Below are 16652 nucleotides of genomic sequence, written 5' to 3' on the forward strand. Positions count from 1 at the left end.
CTTTGGCAAGGATGCTTACACAATATACAAAAACCACTATGTGCAAAAAACAGAAAAATGTAGTTAAAACACAACTTAAGTTTCAAAAGTAAGAAACCTAGAAACAAGCCCCTTCAGTAGCCAGCTTTGCGGGCCCCGCTGCTGTTAACCCTCTCACGGACGCTCCTCTCCTTCCAGGGCCTGCCAAGGACAGAGGCCTCCTGGATCCTGGCTTCAGGACCACTGCTGGGTTGCCATGGCCACCCAGTAAGTGTAAGGTCAGTCACAGCCCCAGGTCTTGGGAGGCCCGTACCCCAGGAGGGCGCTGGGCCTGAGCTCTGTACTCAGGAGCTGTTCCTCTTCGCCCTACCTAGACTACGCAACTGAGTTTTTCTTTGGTGGTCTCCTGTGAAAGGCAGGCCTCTGAAGTTCACCAGTCGCGTGCCCCTGAGCCCCAGGCCTTCAGCACGTGAGCCTGCTCCATCTCGGGACCACCAGACAGGAATGGAGAAAGGCACAGAAGGGCAGCTCTGCCATCACTTCCTCTCTGGAGGCCTCAGGCCCAACCGCTTCAGCTTTCCCAAGGCACTAACAGGCACGCCATGCCCTCCTGGGCCCCTTTCCCACGTGGAGAACAAGCCGTGTACGGTGGGCGGTGCACTAAGTCCACAGTGCTCAGAGCTGAGCTGGCCCTGGCAAGACGGGCCAGACAGCCCGCAGTCAACCTCACTTCTTAGGGGCTGAAGCTAAAATTCTGCTTGATTAGGGATTTCCAGGGCCTGGACTCGCAGCTCCGCCCAAGAGTAACCCTCTTACCTGCTGGCTTCTAAGCTGGTACATGACCAAGCCACCTTCCCACACATGCGTGCCCCAAGACACACAAAGCTGGAGGCAGACAGGAATCACGTACCTTGGGCAAGGGTGCAGGGTGAGAGGTGAAATGGATCCCGATGAGTAAATGAACACACGAAAAAGTACCTGGTTCAAGTTAATGATTTATTTTCACCTGTAACACTAGCAGAGAAGTCAAAAACAGACTGACGAACATGGATAAAGTTTATAAACGGAACAAAGAAAGATCTGAACTATGTACACTGAGGGAGGGAAAGGGGTTTTTCCATATCAACTTTTCCTATTTTGCAATTTCTGAATAGGAGAAACTAAACATTTTCCCCCAGTTTAGTATGAAGGAACACAACTTTTATGATCAACCATCTGTCCTTAAGCATAAAGCATAAGAGATTTTGGCTGTATGGTTGTCCTGGCTCCTGAAGTCTGGGTATTGTTAGAACATTAGGGGAAAAAAAAAAAAAAAAAAAAAAAAGGAGTGCTCCATGAAGCCCAGAAGGAACTTCATGGGGACACTGTGTCTACTCAAAGGGCAGACAGTGCCCGTCACGGTGACGAGAACTGATGTCTTGCCTTCCTCGACTGTAAGGAGAAAATAGTACTTTTATCAAACCAACTGGAAGTGAGCCAAACAGTTATCAAGTCAGAATGAAGCATGAATTTTCCTTTCACAGAGAAGGGACACTCCTTCGGCCCTGTTTAAAGTGAATTCTGTGCTGAGTCCCTGCTCCTCCAGAAGGAAAAACTGAAGGTCAGTTATTGCTAGCAACGCCAGAGGAGGCCCCCTTCCACCTTGAAGCTGTTTCACACGGAAGGCTGTGGGTTTGGCTTGAAGCCCTCTGAGGAAGGAGGGTGTGGAGGTGGAGGAGGCAGGCTCTACAGGTCTTCTCTCCCAGGAGCCACCCCTGGGCCACCATGCCACCTCCTTGAGGACGAGAGGCTCTCACACCTGGAGTTGAGCAGAAGGGTGTTATCTGGGCCCCTGGGGAGGAGGAGCCACGGTACTTCGCCACCAAAATCTAAGGAGCAATCAAAGCCCAAAGGATCAAGGCCCGAAGACCAGAAGAGCAGCTTCTGAAATGAATGTCAGTTGCAGGGGTGGTGGTACCCAGCTTGAATCTGGAGAGCCGAGCTTTGAATCGCAGGTGGCTGTGACTTGGGCAACAGGATGGACGTGGGCAGCTGATAAGGCCACAATTACTGCCACCGCCGCCCGGGTCTATGCTTGAGTAGACGTTAGGCAGTGGGAACTGAGGACCGGAGGGCCTATGGTCAACACAGGATGATTTTACCAGAAAAGAGGACACCCGCCACGCGCCCGCCCGCTGTGATGCTGCGCCAGTGGCTCGGGCGCGGGTCCAGCTCCTGAGAACAGGCGGTGGGCGGGCGGGCGGCACAGGCACTGCTCCGCGGGCGGCGCGAGGCCTCCCAGCACAGAGCGCTACATCTCCTGGGCTGCTGAAAAGGAGGCAAAGAACGCGCTTTATTGCACATTTCGTTCTTAGAAACCTAGGGATTGCCCTGCCGAGGCCTTGGTGATCTGCAGGAACCTCTGACATCGATGTAGGCGGAATCACGGGTGGCCTCTGAATCACAGGGGATGGAAAACAAAGTCCAGTGGTTGGTCTTTACGGGGCCACGCTTGCATCTGTGATCCTCAGACTGGATGGACCGTGTGTGGCTTGTCACTGCGGTGGGCAGACACCTGGGACGAGGTAGCATGCCCAGGAGAGCTGGGCGGACCTGCGTGCTCTCTGACCGGGGCTGGTGCTCCAGGACACCGCCAGGAGGAAGGTGGGGCAAACTCTCCAAATAGGGAAAACTTCTTGGCAAACGTGCAGCTTCTGAAAGAGGCTAGAACCATGACTCTTATCTCCAATGTGCCTGACTCCCTCTCTCCTACCCTGGAACCAGACTACCCAGGAGATGTTGACCAGCTGGGGAGGGACCTGGCTCCAGCTCCACGGCATCCAACTAGAGGCAACAAGAGGATCTAAGATGGGGTTGGAAACAAGAGAGCAGTTTACATAGTGGACGTTGATTCTGAAATAGTCTTTTTGAGCTCAAGACACTGGAGGCAGATGAGCCGCGTAAGGCTGCAGAGAGCCCAGCCAGGCTCTGTGCGGCCCCTCGTCTCTCCCGAGCGACACTCAGCACTTCATATGTAAATGGGGTGGTAGCGTTTGTGGCTCATCTTTTTCCTGCAAGTCGGGCAAGTGTTAGCATTCTTCAGGGAATCACGGAGGCACTGGCTACAGAAGATGTGGCCACATTCTGTAGAAACAATGAGACGCCCGTTCTGCACAATCTGGAAAACAAACGGCCTTCATGTCACATCCTGTACTGGAGCAGCCGGAGCCCCAGCGTCCACTCCTGCCTATTCCTAAGATGACGAATAAGCAGGGAGGGGCCGGGGGCTGCAGCAGGGAAGCAGGGAGGGGGTCTGCAGTACTGAGGATGCTCCTCTGAGGCTCAGGCGTATGGGCGGCGTCTCTGAAGCTGAGGAACAGGCGAGAGCCAATCTCGGGCAGCGAGAGCCCAAGTTGAAGTCCTGGGGCTCAAGGAACCCCAGGCACTCAGTGGGGCAGAGCCAGAGGGCCCAGGGCCACGGAAAACACTAGCAGCTTCTGCTGAGGCCGGGCGGGGAACACACAGGACTAGCTCTTGCACAGGGCAGCGCAGGGAATGAAGGAGCCAGAGTTCAAGACTGTGCAGCCCAGAGAGATGGCACACCCTCCCTTCACAGATGTGCACCAAGCCACGTGCCAGCCCCGGCATGACTGCAAGACAGGTGTCAGAGCCCACTCGCGGGAAGTGCTCATCTCACTCCCTGCCTGGAGCAGCCAGAGACCAGGAACAGGGGAGACGCAGCTGAGCCTGCTTACCTCCGAGTACCCGTCCATGCAGATGGGGCAGCTGACGGTGCCCGAGGGCCTAGAAGCACAGAACTCATGTGAGGAAAGCAAGCTGGATGGTCAGCTCCTAACGTTACGTGGCTCCATCTAAGCTGCCCATGCCCCTTCCTCACAACAGCCTCCTGCGGCCCTGCCACAGCCCAGGCACTTGGGAGGCTGGCAGTCCCATGGTGCAGGGGTCCTCAGAGAAAGGGGGCAGAGAGGGCAAGAGAAAGTGCAGACAACGGGAGTCCCCCTTACAGTCTCCCTGTCTGGGGCAGGGGCTGGCCGAACACCCCCTTCCTCCAAGCATTCCTGCTGCAGGCGGCGGGGCTGCTGGGGCTCCCCCCCAGCTCCTCACACACGACCTGGCGGTGCCTGGTGCACCTGGTCAGGTCACAGGGGGAACAGCGGAGCCCAGCCTGAGATCCGCCTGCTACCCAGGTGCTTCAGTAAGCCCTTCCTGAGCCCAGGGGTTGAAGCATTTGCTGAGGGGCCAGTATTTCTAACACCCTGCCTCTGCCCAACCTCTTCACTGGAAACTGGAGGAAGAAGGGATCCTTATTCTGGGGACAAGCGCCCATGTGTGCAGAGGCTTCCTGGCAGATGGCCTGCCCCCAGCACGGCCCCTGGTACCTGAAGCCCGTGGCTGCGCTCCTGGGGGAGTGGGTGGTCACGTACACGTCCTTGTCCCGGGCCAGCTCCTCCTCATCACTGCTCACCACACAGCTATCCGCATGGTCCTGGCGCAGCCGCCGGCCGTTCCTCCTCGGCCGCCTCCTCTCTAAGGTGCGAGTCCTCGTTCAGGGAAGGGCCTCTCAGCCCCATCCCTTTCGGGACCAGCTGCCTTCCCAGCCGTCTTCCCAGGAGGAGCCCCCAACCCTGCTGCGAGCAGGCCAGGGGTGAGTCCCCGCAGCAGGCAGAGCTGCCTCAGGGGGTGTTCCTGCCCACAGAGCAGGCGGGCCTGCAGCGCTGCCCTCGCCCAAACCCAAGGAAGGAGGGAGACCACTCACCTTCAACAATCTTGGAAACAGGAGAAAAACAGAAGAGAAAGACACAGTTAACTTTACATATGATATTCTGTACTCTTTAAAACTCTTCAACAATCAGGCTGACGCATTTGGGTCCCACGCGGGATCCTCAGGGGAGCAGCCAGGCCTCAAGTGGCCGAGCCTGGCGCCCGGTACTGAGGAGTCCCGGGAGCTGGCACGTCACTCACCCTCTCGGAGCTGCCCATGGCCTCTTCTGAAACAGAGGCTCCAGTGCCCACAGCGCCACACCGCTGTGAGGACCAGGCGAGACTACATGATGCCAAGGGCACCAGGGGTCCACAGCCCACCACCCACCCCGCCTATCCTCACACCCCACAGGCTACTGCCAGAGATGGGGCTTTACTGGGAGAAGGCTTTGCAGGGTTCATGCTTTACCAACCGGAGAAAGTCAGGCAGGGACCCTGAGAACAGCTATATGCCACGCACTGAGACCAACCCAGCCCTGTGCTGGAGGCGGGCAGAGACCAGCAGGGAGGACCTACCAGCCCAGGGCCAGGCTTCAGGCCCAGCGGCCTCGCCACGCTTCGCACACACTGCAGTTCTTACACGCTGAAGTCCCCGGCAGCCCTGCTGTTCCCATTGTTCCCAACAGCATTTGCTCACTTCGTGTCTCTGTCACCATCTAGTAATTCTCACAATATTTCAAACTTTTTCATTGTTGTCATATTCATTATGGCTCTATCTGATCAGTGATTTCTGATGCAACTACCCTAATTGTTTTGGGGCACCACTAACCTCACCAATATAAGATGATGAGCTTAAGTGATAAATACGTGTTCTGACTGTTCCACAGACCAACTGTTCCATGAATCCCTCCCTCTTCTTGAGCCTCCCTACACCCTAGACACAACAAGACTGAAATTAGGCCAATCAGTCACCTTACAGCGGCCTTGCAGTGTCCAAGCGAAAGGAAGAGCTGCATATCTCACTTTACATCCCAACCTAGAAATGACAAAGCTTAGTGAGGAAGGCACTTCAAAGGTTAGGACAGGCCAAAAGCTAGGCCTCCTGCACCAATTAGCTAGCTTGTGAATGCAAAGGAAAAGTTCCTCAGGGAAACTAGACGTGCTCCTCCAGTGAACGCACAATGATAAGAAAGTCAACAGGCTCACTGCTGCTGTGGAGAAAGTCGGAGTGGCCTGGACGGAAGATCCAACCAGCCACAGCACTTCCATAAATCAAAGCCCAAGCCAGAGCAAGGCCCCAACTCTCTTCAATTCTGGGAGAACTTAGAGGGGCGAGGAAGCTGCACAAAGTGTGAAGCTGGTGGGGGCTGGTTCCCAAGGTCAAAGGAAAGATGCCATCTCTGGCACATCAGGGTGCAAAGGCAAAGCCCCAAGTGCTGATGTAGAAGCTGCAAAAAGTTACCCAAAAGAGCCAGCCAAGATCACTAATGTGGGTGGCTACACCAAACAACAGGTTTTCAGTGTAGACAAAGCCTCCATTAGAAGGAGACGCCATCCAGGACCTTCGTAGCTACAGAGAAGTCAATGCCTGGCTTCAAAGCTCAGACTGACTCCCTCGTTAGAGGCTTAAATAGCTGGTTGAAGTCAATGCTCGCTCACCATTCCAAAAACTCTGCACCCCTAAGAGTAATGCTAAATCAACCCCCTCTGCCTGTGCTCCGTAGATGGAACAAAGCCTGAGTGACAGCGCATCTGCTTATCACACCGTTTACTGAGTACCTTAGACTGCTGACTCATGCTGCTCAGAAAAGATTCCGTTCAGAACATCCCCTCTCTCTGACAATGTACCTGATCACCCAAGAGCTCTGATGGAGATGGACAACGAGACGAATGCTGTCTTCTTGCCGAGTAACACAACATCCTGCAGCCCTGGATCAAGGAGGCGTTTCAACTTCCAAGTCTTGTAATTTAAGAAATATATTTCTAAGCCTACAGCTGCCATAAATAGTACTTTCTCTGATGGATCTGAGCAAAGTAAACCAAAAACCATCTGGAAAGCAGAGATATCACTTTGCCAACAAAGGTCTGTATAATCAAAGCCATGGTTTTTCCAGTAGTCATGTATGGATGTGAGAGCTGAACCATAAAGAAGGCTGAGCGCCAAAGAATATGATGCTTTTGAACTGTGGTGTTGGAGAAGACTCTTAAAAGTCTCTTGGACTGCAAGGAGATCAAACCAGTCAATCCTAAAGGAAAACAGTCCTGAATATTCATTGGAAGGACTGATGCTGAAGCTCCAATACTTTGGCCACTTAATGCAAAGAGCCGACTCATTGGAAAAGACCCTCATGCTGGGAAAGACTGAGGGCGAGAGGAGAAGAGGACGACAGAAGATGGAGGTAGGATGGCATCAGCGACTCAATGGACATGAGTTTGAGCAAACTCAGGGAGACAGTGGAGGACAGAGCAGCCTGGTGTGCTGCAGTCCATGGGGCCACAAAGAGTCAGATAAGACTTAGTGCCTGAAGAACAAATGAATACATGGTGGCCAGAGAGCTCCCTTCACTGGTGATGACTGTGTCCCCACGTTCAATGGAAGAAGAGCTCAGAGATAAGACTTCTTGCCCAAAGGACAAAAAGGACCCACACAGCCCGGCCTCCAAGCTCCACACCCCTCCTGTGACCGTGAGTCGCCTCCTAGCTGATGGACCATAACGTAATTAGTAGGATACAGCTAAAGATAGTATAATCTTTAATTCATGTATTAGAAAAAATACGATGAAAATTAGCAAAGTGACTCAAAGAAAGGAAAAATCAATGAATGAAAACAAACTTGTAAGAAAAAGGATACACAAAGCTATAAGTTGGTTCTTTGAAAGATCAACTAAAACTCTGGTGATACTAATCTAAAAAAAAACAGAAAACACAAATAACCAGTATCAGAAATGAGACATCACTACAGATTCCACAGAACTGAAGACATCACAAATTTATGCCAATAAAAGTGAAAATTTTAGATAAAATCAACAAATTCCTACAAAGTATAATTAACAAAATGAAGTGAAAAGCGAAAGCTGCTCAGTCGTGTCCAACTCTTTGTGACCCCATGAACTGTATCCCAACAGGCTCCCCCGTCAATGGGATTCTCCAGAAAAGAATACTGGAGTGGGTTGCCATTTCCTTCTCCAGGGGAATCTGCCTGACCCAGGGATTGAACCCATTACAGGCAGATTCTCTACCACCTGAGCCACCAGGGAAGCCTGATAATTACCAAAGCATGAACACGTAGTTGCTCAGGTATATCCAACTCTTTTCAACCACATGGACTGTAGCCCACCAGGTTCCTCTGTCCATGGATTTTCCAGGCTAGGATACTGGAGAGGGGTGCCATGCCCTCCTCCAGGGGATCTTCCTGACTCAGGAATCAAAACTGGACCTCCTGCATTGCAGGCAGAATCTTTACCATCTCAGCCACCAGAAAAGCCCCAGTAATTACCCAAACCTACTAAAACTCCGCTGCTGCTAAAACTCTACTTCTGCTTTATTGATCATGCCAAAGCCTTTGACTGTGTAGATCACAATAAACTGTGGAAAATTCTGAAAGAGACGGGAATATCAGACCACCTTACCTGCCTCCTGAGAAATCTCTATGCAGGTCAAGAAGCAACAGTTAGAACTGGCATGGAACAACAGACTGCTTCCAAATTGGGAAAGGAGTGTGTCAAGGCTGTATACTGTCACAGCGCTTATTCAACTTACACTATATGCAGAGTACATCATGCGAAACGCCGGGCTGGAGGAAGCACAAGCTGGAATCAAGACTGCTGGGAGAAATATCAAGAACCTCAGATACACAGATGACACCACCCTTATGGCAGAAAGTGAAGAGGAACTAAAGAACCTCTTGATGAAAGTGAAAGAGGAGAGTGAAAAACTTGGCTTAAAGCTCAACATTCAGAAAACTAAGATTATGGCATCCGGTCCCATCACTTCATGGCAAACATTGACAGACTTTTATTTTTTTGGACTCCAAAATCACTGCAAGATGGTGACTGCAGCCATGAAATTAAAAGACGCTTACTCCTTAGAAGAAAAGCTATGACAAACCTAGACAGCATATTAAAAAGCAGAGACATTACTTAGCTGACAAAGGTCCATCTAGTCAAAGCTATGGTTTTTCCAGTGGTCATGTATGGATGTGAGAATTGGACTGTGAAGAAAGCTGAGTGAGTACCAAAGAATCGATGCTTTTGAACTGTGGTGTTGGAGAAGACTCTTGAGAGAGTCCCTTGGACTGCAAAGAGATCCAACCAGTCCATCCTAAAGGGAATCAGTCCTGAAAATTCATTGGAAGGACTGATGCTGAAGCTGAAACTCCAATACTTTGGCCACCTGATGCGAAGAACTGACTCACAGGAATAGACTCTGATGCTGGGTCTTTTAGATTGAAGGAGGGATTTGGAGAAGGGGACGAAAGAGGATGAGATGGTTGATGGCATCACCGACTGGATGGATGTGAGTTTAAGCAAGCTCCGGGAGTTGGTGATGGACAGGGAAGCCTGCCGTGCTGCAGTCCATGGGGTAGTAAAGCGCTGGACATGACTGAGTGACTGAACTGAAGTACTTTCTCTGTAGAGTTCTACCAACTATCCAAGGAAGGAATAGTCCCAATCTTATAAAACCTTCTGGAGAACAGAAAAAAAGGTGCCCAAATCACTTTGTAAAGATACCAAAACTCTGATACCAGAACTTTATAAAGAAAAATTACCGACCACCAATCTTACTCACAAAAAACGAGGCAAAGATTACATATAAAATATTAGCAAACTGAGTCTAACCACATAGAAAAATAAAAATTATGTTAACAACCACAAAGCTTAAGTAATTTAACACTAGAAACCAATGTAACTCTCCACTTCAACATATGAAAAGGGAAAAAAACCATCACTAGATTAGACTGAAATTTCAACACTGATTTCAGATGAAACTTATAACCAAACATGAAAAAGAGAAACTTCTCCACTCTGGTAAGGGTATCGACAAACCCCAAAACCTTACAGCAGAGGCCTTATTTAATGGTAGAACTGAAAGGACTCTTTCAGATTTTGAATGAAACAAGAATGCCCATGACTGTCACTGTTTTTACTCAGCCAATAATGAATTTTTTAGCCAGTGTGTTAAGGCCAAGGAAAAAAAAAAAAACCCCAAGAAGAACCAAAACTTACGTACACAAAAATTCAAAAGATTTACAGATTAAGAATTGTTAGACTAAAAAAAGAAAAATCAATTGCATTTCTTTATATTAGCAAATCAAAATTAAAAAGAAATGAAAATTTGAAACACCATTTATAGCATCCTAAAATAGTACATACCTAGGAATAAATCTCCTAACAAGACATGCAAAATCACTCCAGGGTATAAACTTTACGTTCAGTTGCTTAGTCGTGTCCAACTCTTTGCTACCCCACGGCGAGCAGCACGCCAGGCTTCCCTGTCCTTCACCATCTCCCGGAGCTTGCTCAAACTCACACCCAATGAGTTGGTGATGCCATCCAACCATCTCATCTTATCTCAAACCATACACAAAACTCAATTCAAATGGATTACAGACCTAAATATGAAACGTGAAACAGTTAATACTTTTCGAATATAGGAACAAATTTTTATGGTACAGGATTTTCATCAACAAAATTGATAAATTCAACTATATCAAAATTAAGACCCTTTGTATATAAACCAAAAAGAGAAAAAGAAAAGCCTCTGAATAGAAAATTCAATACACAACTAATGGCAGGCTCATATTTAGAAGTTATTAAAAGAAATGAGACAAGGCAGGCAGTCACAAGGAAAGATGAGCAAAGATTCAGTTTAAAAAAAAAAGATCCCAACAGGCAACACACCAAAGAGGGCAACAAGCCACCACTAAGCACGGAAAGGCATCCGACCCCAACAGTAACGGGGAGAAACACCCTGAAAGCACGTGGGAGACTCCAGGCAACACTGGAGGGGCTACAAGTGCCGTGGCGGGAGCCTGGGTGGGGACGGCCTCTCTGGAAGACAGGGGGGTCACTGCCCAGCGCCTGCTGAGGGCACACACCCGGACAGAGTCCGCACAGCTTCTCCTTCAGTCTTCAGAGGGCTAACCCAAGTTCTACCATGGCCCTGGGGTGTACAGATGCCGAGCTACTCCCAGACGGGGTCCAAGTGGTACACTTAGCCTACCCGCTGGATTCTGGGCGGCTGTTAAGATTACCCCAATCTAGGAAACCACACGATCGTTTCACTCTCCTGAAAATGGCGTCTGATGTAACCCTAAACTTGTAACCCCTCTAACAGAGGCCCCTCATCTTGAGTTAGTAACATTACTAGGTATTCCAAGTGGATATTTCGTGAAAATTTCAGTCTAGGTATACTTCACACTGTAAGTTTTAAAAGTGGCATTTGGATTTGTTAAAATAATTATCAATAAAAAATGAAGAACGCTTAAAAGGGATGCTATCAAATCCCAATTATTCTATGTCTGGGAACACTGAGGCCACAGGAAGGGGACTCCTCCACCAGAACCCGGGACCCCTGCTTCTCAAGCTGGTCTCCCATCCACCCACCCACCCGGCCAGGCTCTCCACCTGCTCCCAGGACAGTCCCCAGTGCCAGCATTCCTGACCCAGAGTCTCCCAATGACTCTCCACAGTCAGGGACACAGCAGGAGGCTAGAGCGCTCAGAAAAGCAGCCCATGCAGGGAAGGCAGACGAACCATCAAAACAAAACCAGGGCATAAAAGGGGATGTGACGACACTGGCTTGTCACTCAGCAGCAGCCATCGGCGTCTCCATGAGGGCAGAATCCTGGCCATCTCCCCGGGGCCTGGCACGCCACAGGTGGACACCAAGTGCTGGGCCAACAAGGACTGGCGGCGCTGTGAAGCGTTCACCAGCAACTGAGCTGCAGGCTTCAGCCCAGGTGCCAGACTCAGCTGTCTTCTCAGAACCTCAGGGAGCTTGCCAGAACAGCAGCAAAGCTGGATGTATGCGCTTTAGAAAACACTCATAGGCCCAGTGGGGACCACTGATAGCTAAGCCACCAAGACTAATCTCCAGGGAAATGACTGCCTCTCGCTCAGGAGCGGTGTCCCCGAGCACTCACGCATAATCCGCTGGGACAGCTGACAGGCTCAGCAGGAGCAGCTGCCCGGCCTTTGTGGGGGGGTGGGGGTGGGGGAGCAGATGCAACGGACGGACACACAGCCGGACAGCCCAGCAGTTTCAGAATGGGCCCAGAGTCTAAACCTCTTCACTTCTCAGGTCAGTTCCCTGTCCTCACACACTTGCTTCTTTTGAAGGCTCGAAGCTTCTCGGTGTAACCCTGAGGTTCTAAGCACAGCCAGGATAGCCCCAAGGCCATGGGTTCCTAGGCCGAGGGGAGACTCAGCTCCCAGCAACCTCCACTGGCCCCAGCAAACCAGTCCTCAGCAGCACTGCCACCTCACACGGGTGCCCCTCGGCTCTGCACACCTGCACCCTCTATCAGCAGCATCCTGAGACACAAGCGCACCCTCAGGAAGCAGGCAGGCTGAGCAGACTCCCAGCCCAACCAGAGGAGGCACCCTGCTTGGTGGGGCTGGGCTGTGGGACTGGCTTCCCCATCCCCGAGCAGGTCTCCTTCCTGGAGGCCACGCAGGGGCAGGCGGTGCCCCGGGGCGAGGGTGGTGGGGCAGCAGCTCCCAGGCTCCACCCTCTGGAAGCCATGGCACCGTCGGGCACCAGCGGGCAGTGTGGGGAGGGCCTGCCTGCTCCACGGCAGCAGCTTCCAGGCCTCGAGACCCACCCCTGGCAGTGCTCAGCGAATGTCTCCATTCCCACCAGCCAAGAGGGTGTAAACTCACGTTTACTGGGCACCGTGTTGGGTGCCAGGCACTCAAATAAAGGATTCTTCTAATCCTCACAGTACCCTACTGACACGGATGGCATTATCCTCATTTTATGGACAAGCCAAGGAGGCTAAGTAACTTGCCCCAGGTCACGCAGCTGTTGTTAAGGGTGGAATCAGGGACTAAAGAGAGACGGAGCCTCAGAGTTCTCCCCAACTATGCAAAGGAGGCTCACTTATGATTAACTGAAGCAATAAAGTTACAATAAATGATTTTCCTGAAACATTTTCCACCTTGAGTGCCATAACCTGTGACCAAGGCCTTCGGACATGCCAGCCAGGGGCTCACCACCAAGAGCGCCAATGCTCAGGCTCCCCCACTTACCACAACGGAGTCATTGTGAGTCAGGTCAACGACCACAGGCTCTAAAGATTCACAGGTGAGGTCCACTATTTCGTCTCCAGCTTCAAAATAAAGCATTTTAACAAGCTTTAGAGGGAAAGGAAAGGCATATTGCCCAGTTTCATTAATATGACAACTAACAGAACACGGCTTATACCAAACATCCCTGAAGTACAGTAGTAAAGGGGCAAGCAGTGAACTCTCCTCGAGTTCTGCTCTGAACAACACTGTACGGTTTTAACCCACACCCCACCCCCGCTCATTGACAGCGGAGAGGCAGCAGGTCACCTGCCGTGGGCGGGGTGTACAGCCAGGGAGCGAGGCCAAGCACGCTGGCCTCGGGCTTTGGGGCGGGTCTGTCTGAAAGCTCCGCTCCCCCGATCTCAGGTCAGGCTATAATCAGCACCGCACAGGCTGTACTCTTCCTTAGTTACATTTTAATCTCCACTGAGCCCACCAGCGCTTCCCAACTTGGTTGGGCCACAAAGGTTTACTCACTGGTCCCCCAAAACCCCAACTTGCCAGGAGAGGTTGAGCCTGTCCTGCCACGTGCTGTGAGCCCGAGAGCACACTGCACGTCTACCCACACACGGGACACGGGGGTCACCAGCACTGAGGCCGGGCAGTGCACAACCTCCATCTCTATAAACTGAAACAAGATTCACAACCACCTTTGCTTCTATTATTCGTAACATTAAAAAGGAGGAGGGAAGAACTTCTAGAAATAATGGTCAATATTTGGGGAAAGTGACTTGCAATACATTTACCATATTCAAATTTTTGTTTTCCTGGATTAGAAAGTTCACAGGAATAAAAACCATAATATATCAAAGATTCCAACGTAATTTATACAAAATGATTTTATTTCTTTTAAAGAACAGTCCATAATGGATCTATCCTAACTTACAGAACTGTTTCTCTTTCTGGTCAACACAATTTTGGGTTCTTACAATAAAATACACGGCAACGGGCAGCTTGTCCTGGAGTCCTGCGCGTGGTGTGCGGCTCACGGAGGGCGGAAGCGCCCCGTGGAGCAGTGGCCGCAGGCAGGCTGCAGCCTCCGAGCCCTTGAGAGGCACGCGCGGCCTCAGTGTCCCACGGGAGCAGCTCCTGCACCTGCTGGGGCGCGGGGGAAGGAGCGCGGCCCAGGGCTGCACGCGTCTGTCAGAAGTGAGGCCAGAGACCAGAGGCAAGGTGGAGGGCCTCACGCCCTGAAAGGCCACGACATGACCTCAGGCAAGCCGCTTCTCTCCAAGTCTCAGTTCTCACATCTCATCATTATAAAAGCAACCTAATGTATGCAGAGGGGAGGGATGACACAGGCCATCTGCCACTCCCCTGAGCAGGCCAGCAGAGGGGAAAGAGCCAATCTGCCTCTGCCCGAACCAAATGCCCGCCAACCCAGGAAGGTCTGTACACAGGTCTGCCTTCTGGGGCAGTTGTTTGTCTTAATGAAGGAGAGAAGAAACCTGAGTACTTCCTGAGGCCAAGTTTAAGCTGAGACACGATTTCAAAGAGAAAAGGTGGACCCAGACCATGTCCACAGCCACAGTGCACAGCCTCCAAGGACGGCTGGTTAGGCCCGGCAGCTCTGGCTCTCTTCAGCTCTGAGCTGTGAATGGCGAGTCTGGGACTGTAGGTCTTACAAACACAGTGGCTAAGCTGAGCCTTGTGTAGTGCTATCTGCCAAGAGCAGTGCTAAGTCTTTCAAGTCACCTACTCACTTCAGAGCTAGAACAGCTCTACACAGAGCTACTGCATATGCACACGCCATGATCCACACACGCACGCATGCCAAGACCCTCACACACACGCCACGATCCTCGCACGCACACGCCACGATCCTCGCACGCACACATGCCACGATCCTCGCACGCACATGCCACGATCCTCGCACGCACACATGCCACGATCCTCGCACGCACATGCCACGATCCTCGCACGCACACATGCCATGATACACACACACACACACACACACAGCCCCATTATTCATGTGTTCACACACGCCATGATCTGCACACACACCATTATCCTCACACATACACACCATTTATGTGTGTGTGCACATATGCCATTATCTTCACACACACACACACACACGCACGCGCCATTATCTGCATGCACACACATGCATGATCCTCACATACAAACAGGCCATTATCCTCATATACATACACACGCCACTCATTACCCGCATGCACACACACCATCATCCATGTGCACACATATTATCCTCACACACACACACACACACGCCATGATGCTCATACACACACAAGCCATTATCCTCTTAAACACACACCATTATCCACGCACACACACATGCCATTATCCTCCTATACACACACACCATTATTCCCATATACACACCACTATCCTCATACATAAGAACACACAGGAGAACTGTACAAAAAAGATCTTCAAGACCCAGATAGTCACGATGGTGTGATCCCTCACCTTGAGCCAGACATCCTGGAATGTGAAGTCAAGAGGGTCTTAGGAAGCATCACTATGAAAAAAGCTAGTCGAGGTGATGGAATCCCACTTGAACTAGTTCAAATCCTGAAAGATGATGCTGTGAAAGTGCTGCACCCAATATACCAGCAAATTTGGAAAACTCAGTGGCCACAGGACTGGAAAAGGTCAGCTTTCATTCCAATCCCAAAGAAACGCAATGCCAAAGAATGCTTAAACTACCGCACAATTGGACTCATCTCACACACTAGTAAAGTGATGCTTAAAATTCTCCAAGCCAGGCTTCAGCAATACATGCACCGTGAACTCCCATATGTTCAAGCTGATTTTAGAAAAGGCAGAGGAACAAGAGACCAAATTGCCAACATCCGCTGGACCAATGAAAAAGCAAGAGACTTCCAGAAAAACATCTACTTCTGCTTTACTGACTATGCCAAAGCCTTTGACTGTGTGGATCACAATAAACTGTGGAAAATTCTGAAAGAGATGGGAATACTAGACCACCAGACCTGCCTCTTGAGAAACCTGTATGCAGGTCAGGAAGCAACAGTTAGAACTGGACATGGAACAACAGACTGGTTCCAAGTAGGAAAAGGAGTACGTCAAAGCTGTATATTGTCACCCTGCTTATTTAACTTATATGCAGAGTATATCGTGAGAAATGCTGGGCTGGAGGAAGCACAAGCTGGAATCAAGATTGCCAGGAGAAATATCAATTACCTCAGATATGCAGATGACACCACCCTTATGGCAGAAAGTGAAGAACTAAAGAACCTCTTGATGAAAGAGGAGAGTGAAAAAGTTGGCTTAAAGCTCAACATTCAGAAAACTAAGATCATGGCATCTGGTCCCATCACTTCATGGCAAATAGATGGGGAAACAGTGGAAACAGTGGCTGACTTTATTTTTCTGGGCTCCAAAATCACTGCAGATAGTGATTGCAGCCATGAAATTAAAAGATGCTTGCTCCTTGGAAGAAGAGCCATGATCAACCTAGACAGCATATTGAAAAGCAGAGACATTACTTTGCCAACAAAGGTCCGTCTAGTCAAGGCTATGGTTTTCCAATGGTCAGGTATGGATGTGAGAGTTGTACTGTGAAGAAGGCTGAGCGCTGAAGAATTGATGCTTTTGAACTGTGGTGTTGGAGAAGACTCTTGAGAGTCCCTTGGACTGCAAGGAGATCCAGCCAGTCCATCCTAAAGGAGATCAGTCCTGGGTGTT

General features: G+C 50.5%; 1 protein-coding gene across 1 annotated transcript in view; it reads right to left on the reverse strand.

The window, feature by feature from the left end:
- Positions 1–954: 954 nt before the first annotated feature.
- The window catches only part of RNF4 (ring finger protein 4), a 34605-nt gene continuing 18907 nt past the window's right edge, over positions 955–16652 (reverse strand). Inside the window, exons 4-8 of the mRNA XM_055589263.1 lie at positions 12933–13012; positions 4736–4745; positions 4359–4506; positions 3714–3762; positions 955–3136 (exon numbers count right to left, since the gene is read on the reverse strand). Of these exons, the coding sequence (XP_055445238.1) occupies positions 2987–3136; positions 3714–3762; positions 4359–4506; positions 4736–4745; positions 12933–13012 (437 nt within the window). The 3' untranslated portion in view covers positions 955–2986. The remainder of the gene's footprint in view (positions 3137–3713; positions 3763–4358; positions 4507–4735; positions 4746–12932; positions 13013–16652) is intronic.

The sequence above is a fragment of the Bubalus kerabau genome, chromosome 7 (assembly GCF_029407905.1).
Source record: "Bubalus kerabau isolate K-KA32 ecotype Philippines breed swamp buffalo chromosome 7, PCC_UOA_SB_1v2, whole genome shotgun sequence".
NCBI classification, from domain to species: Eukaryota; Metazoa; Chordata; class Mammalia; order Artiodactyla; family Bovidae; genus Bubalus; species Bubalus kerabau.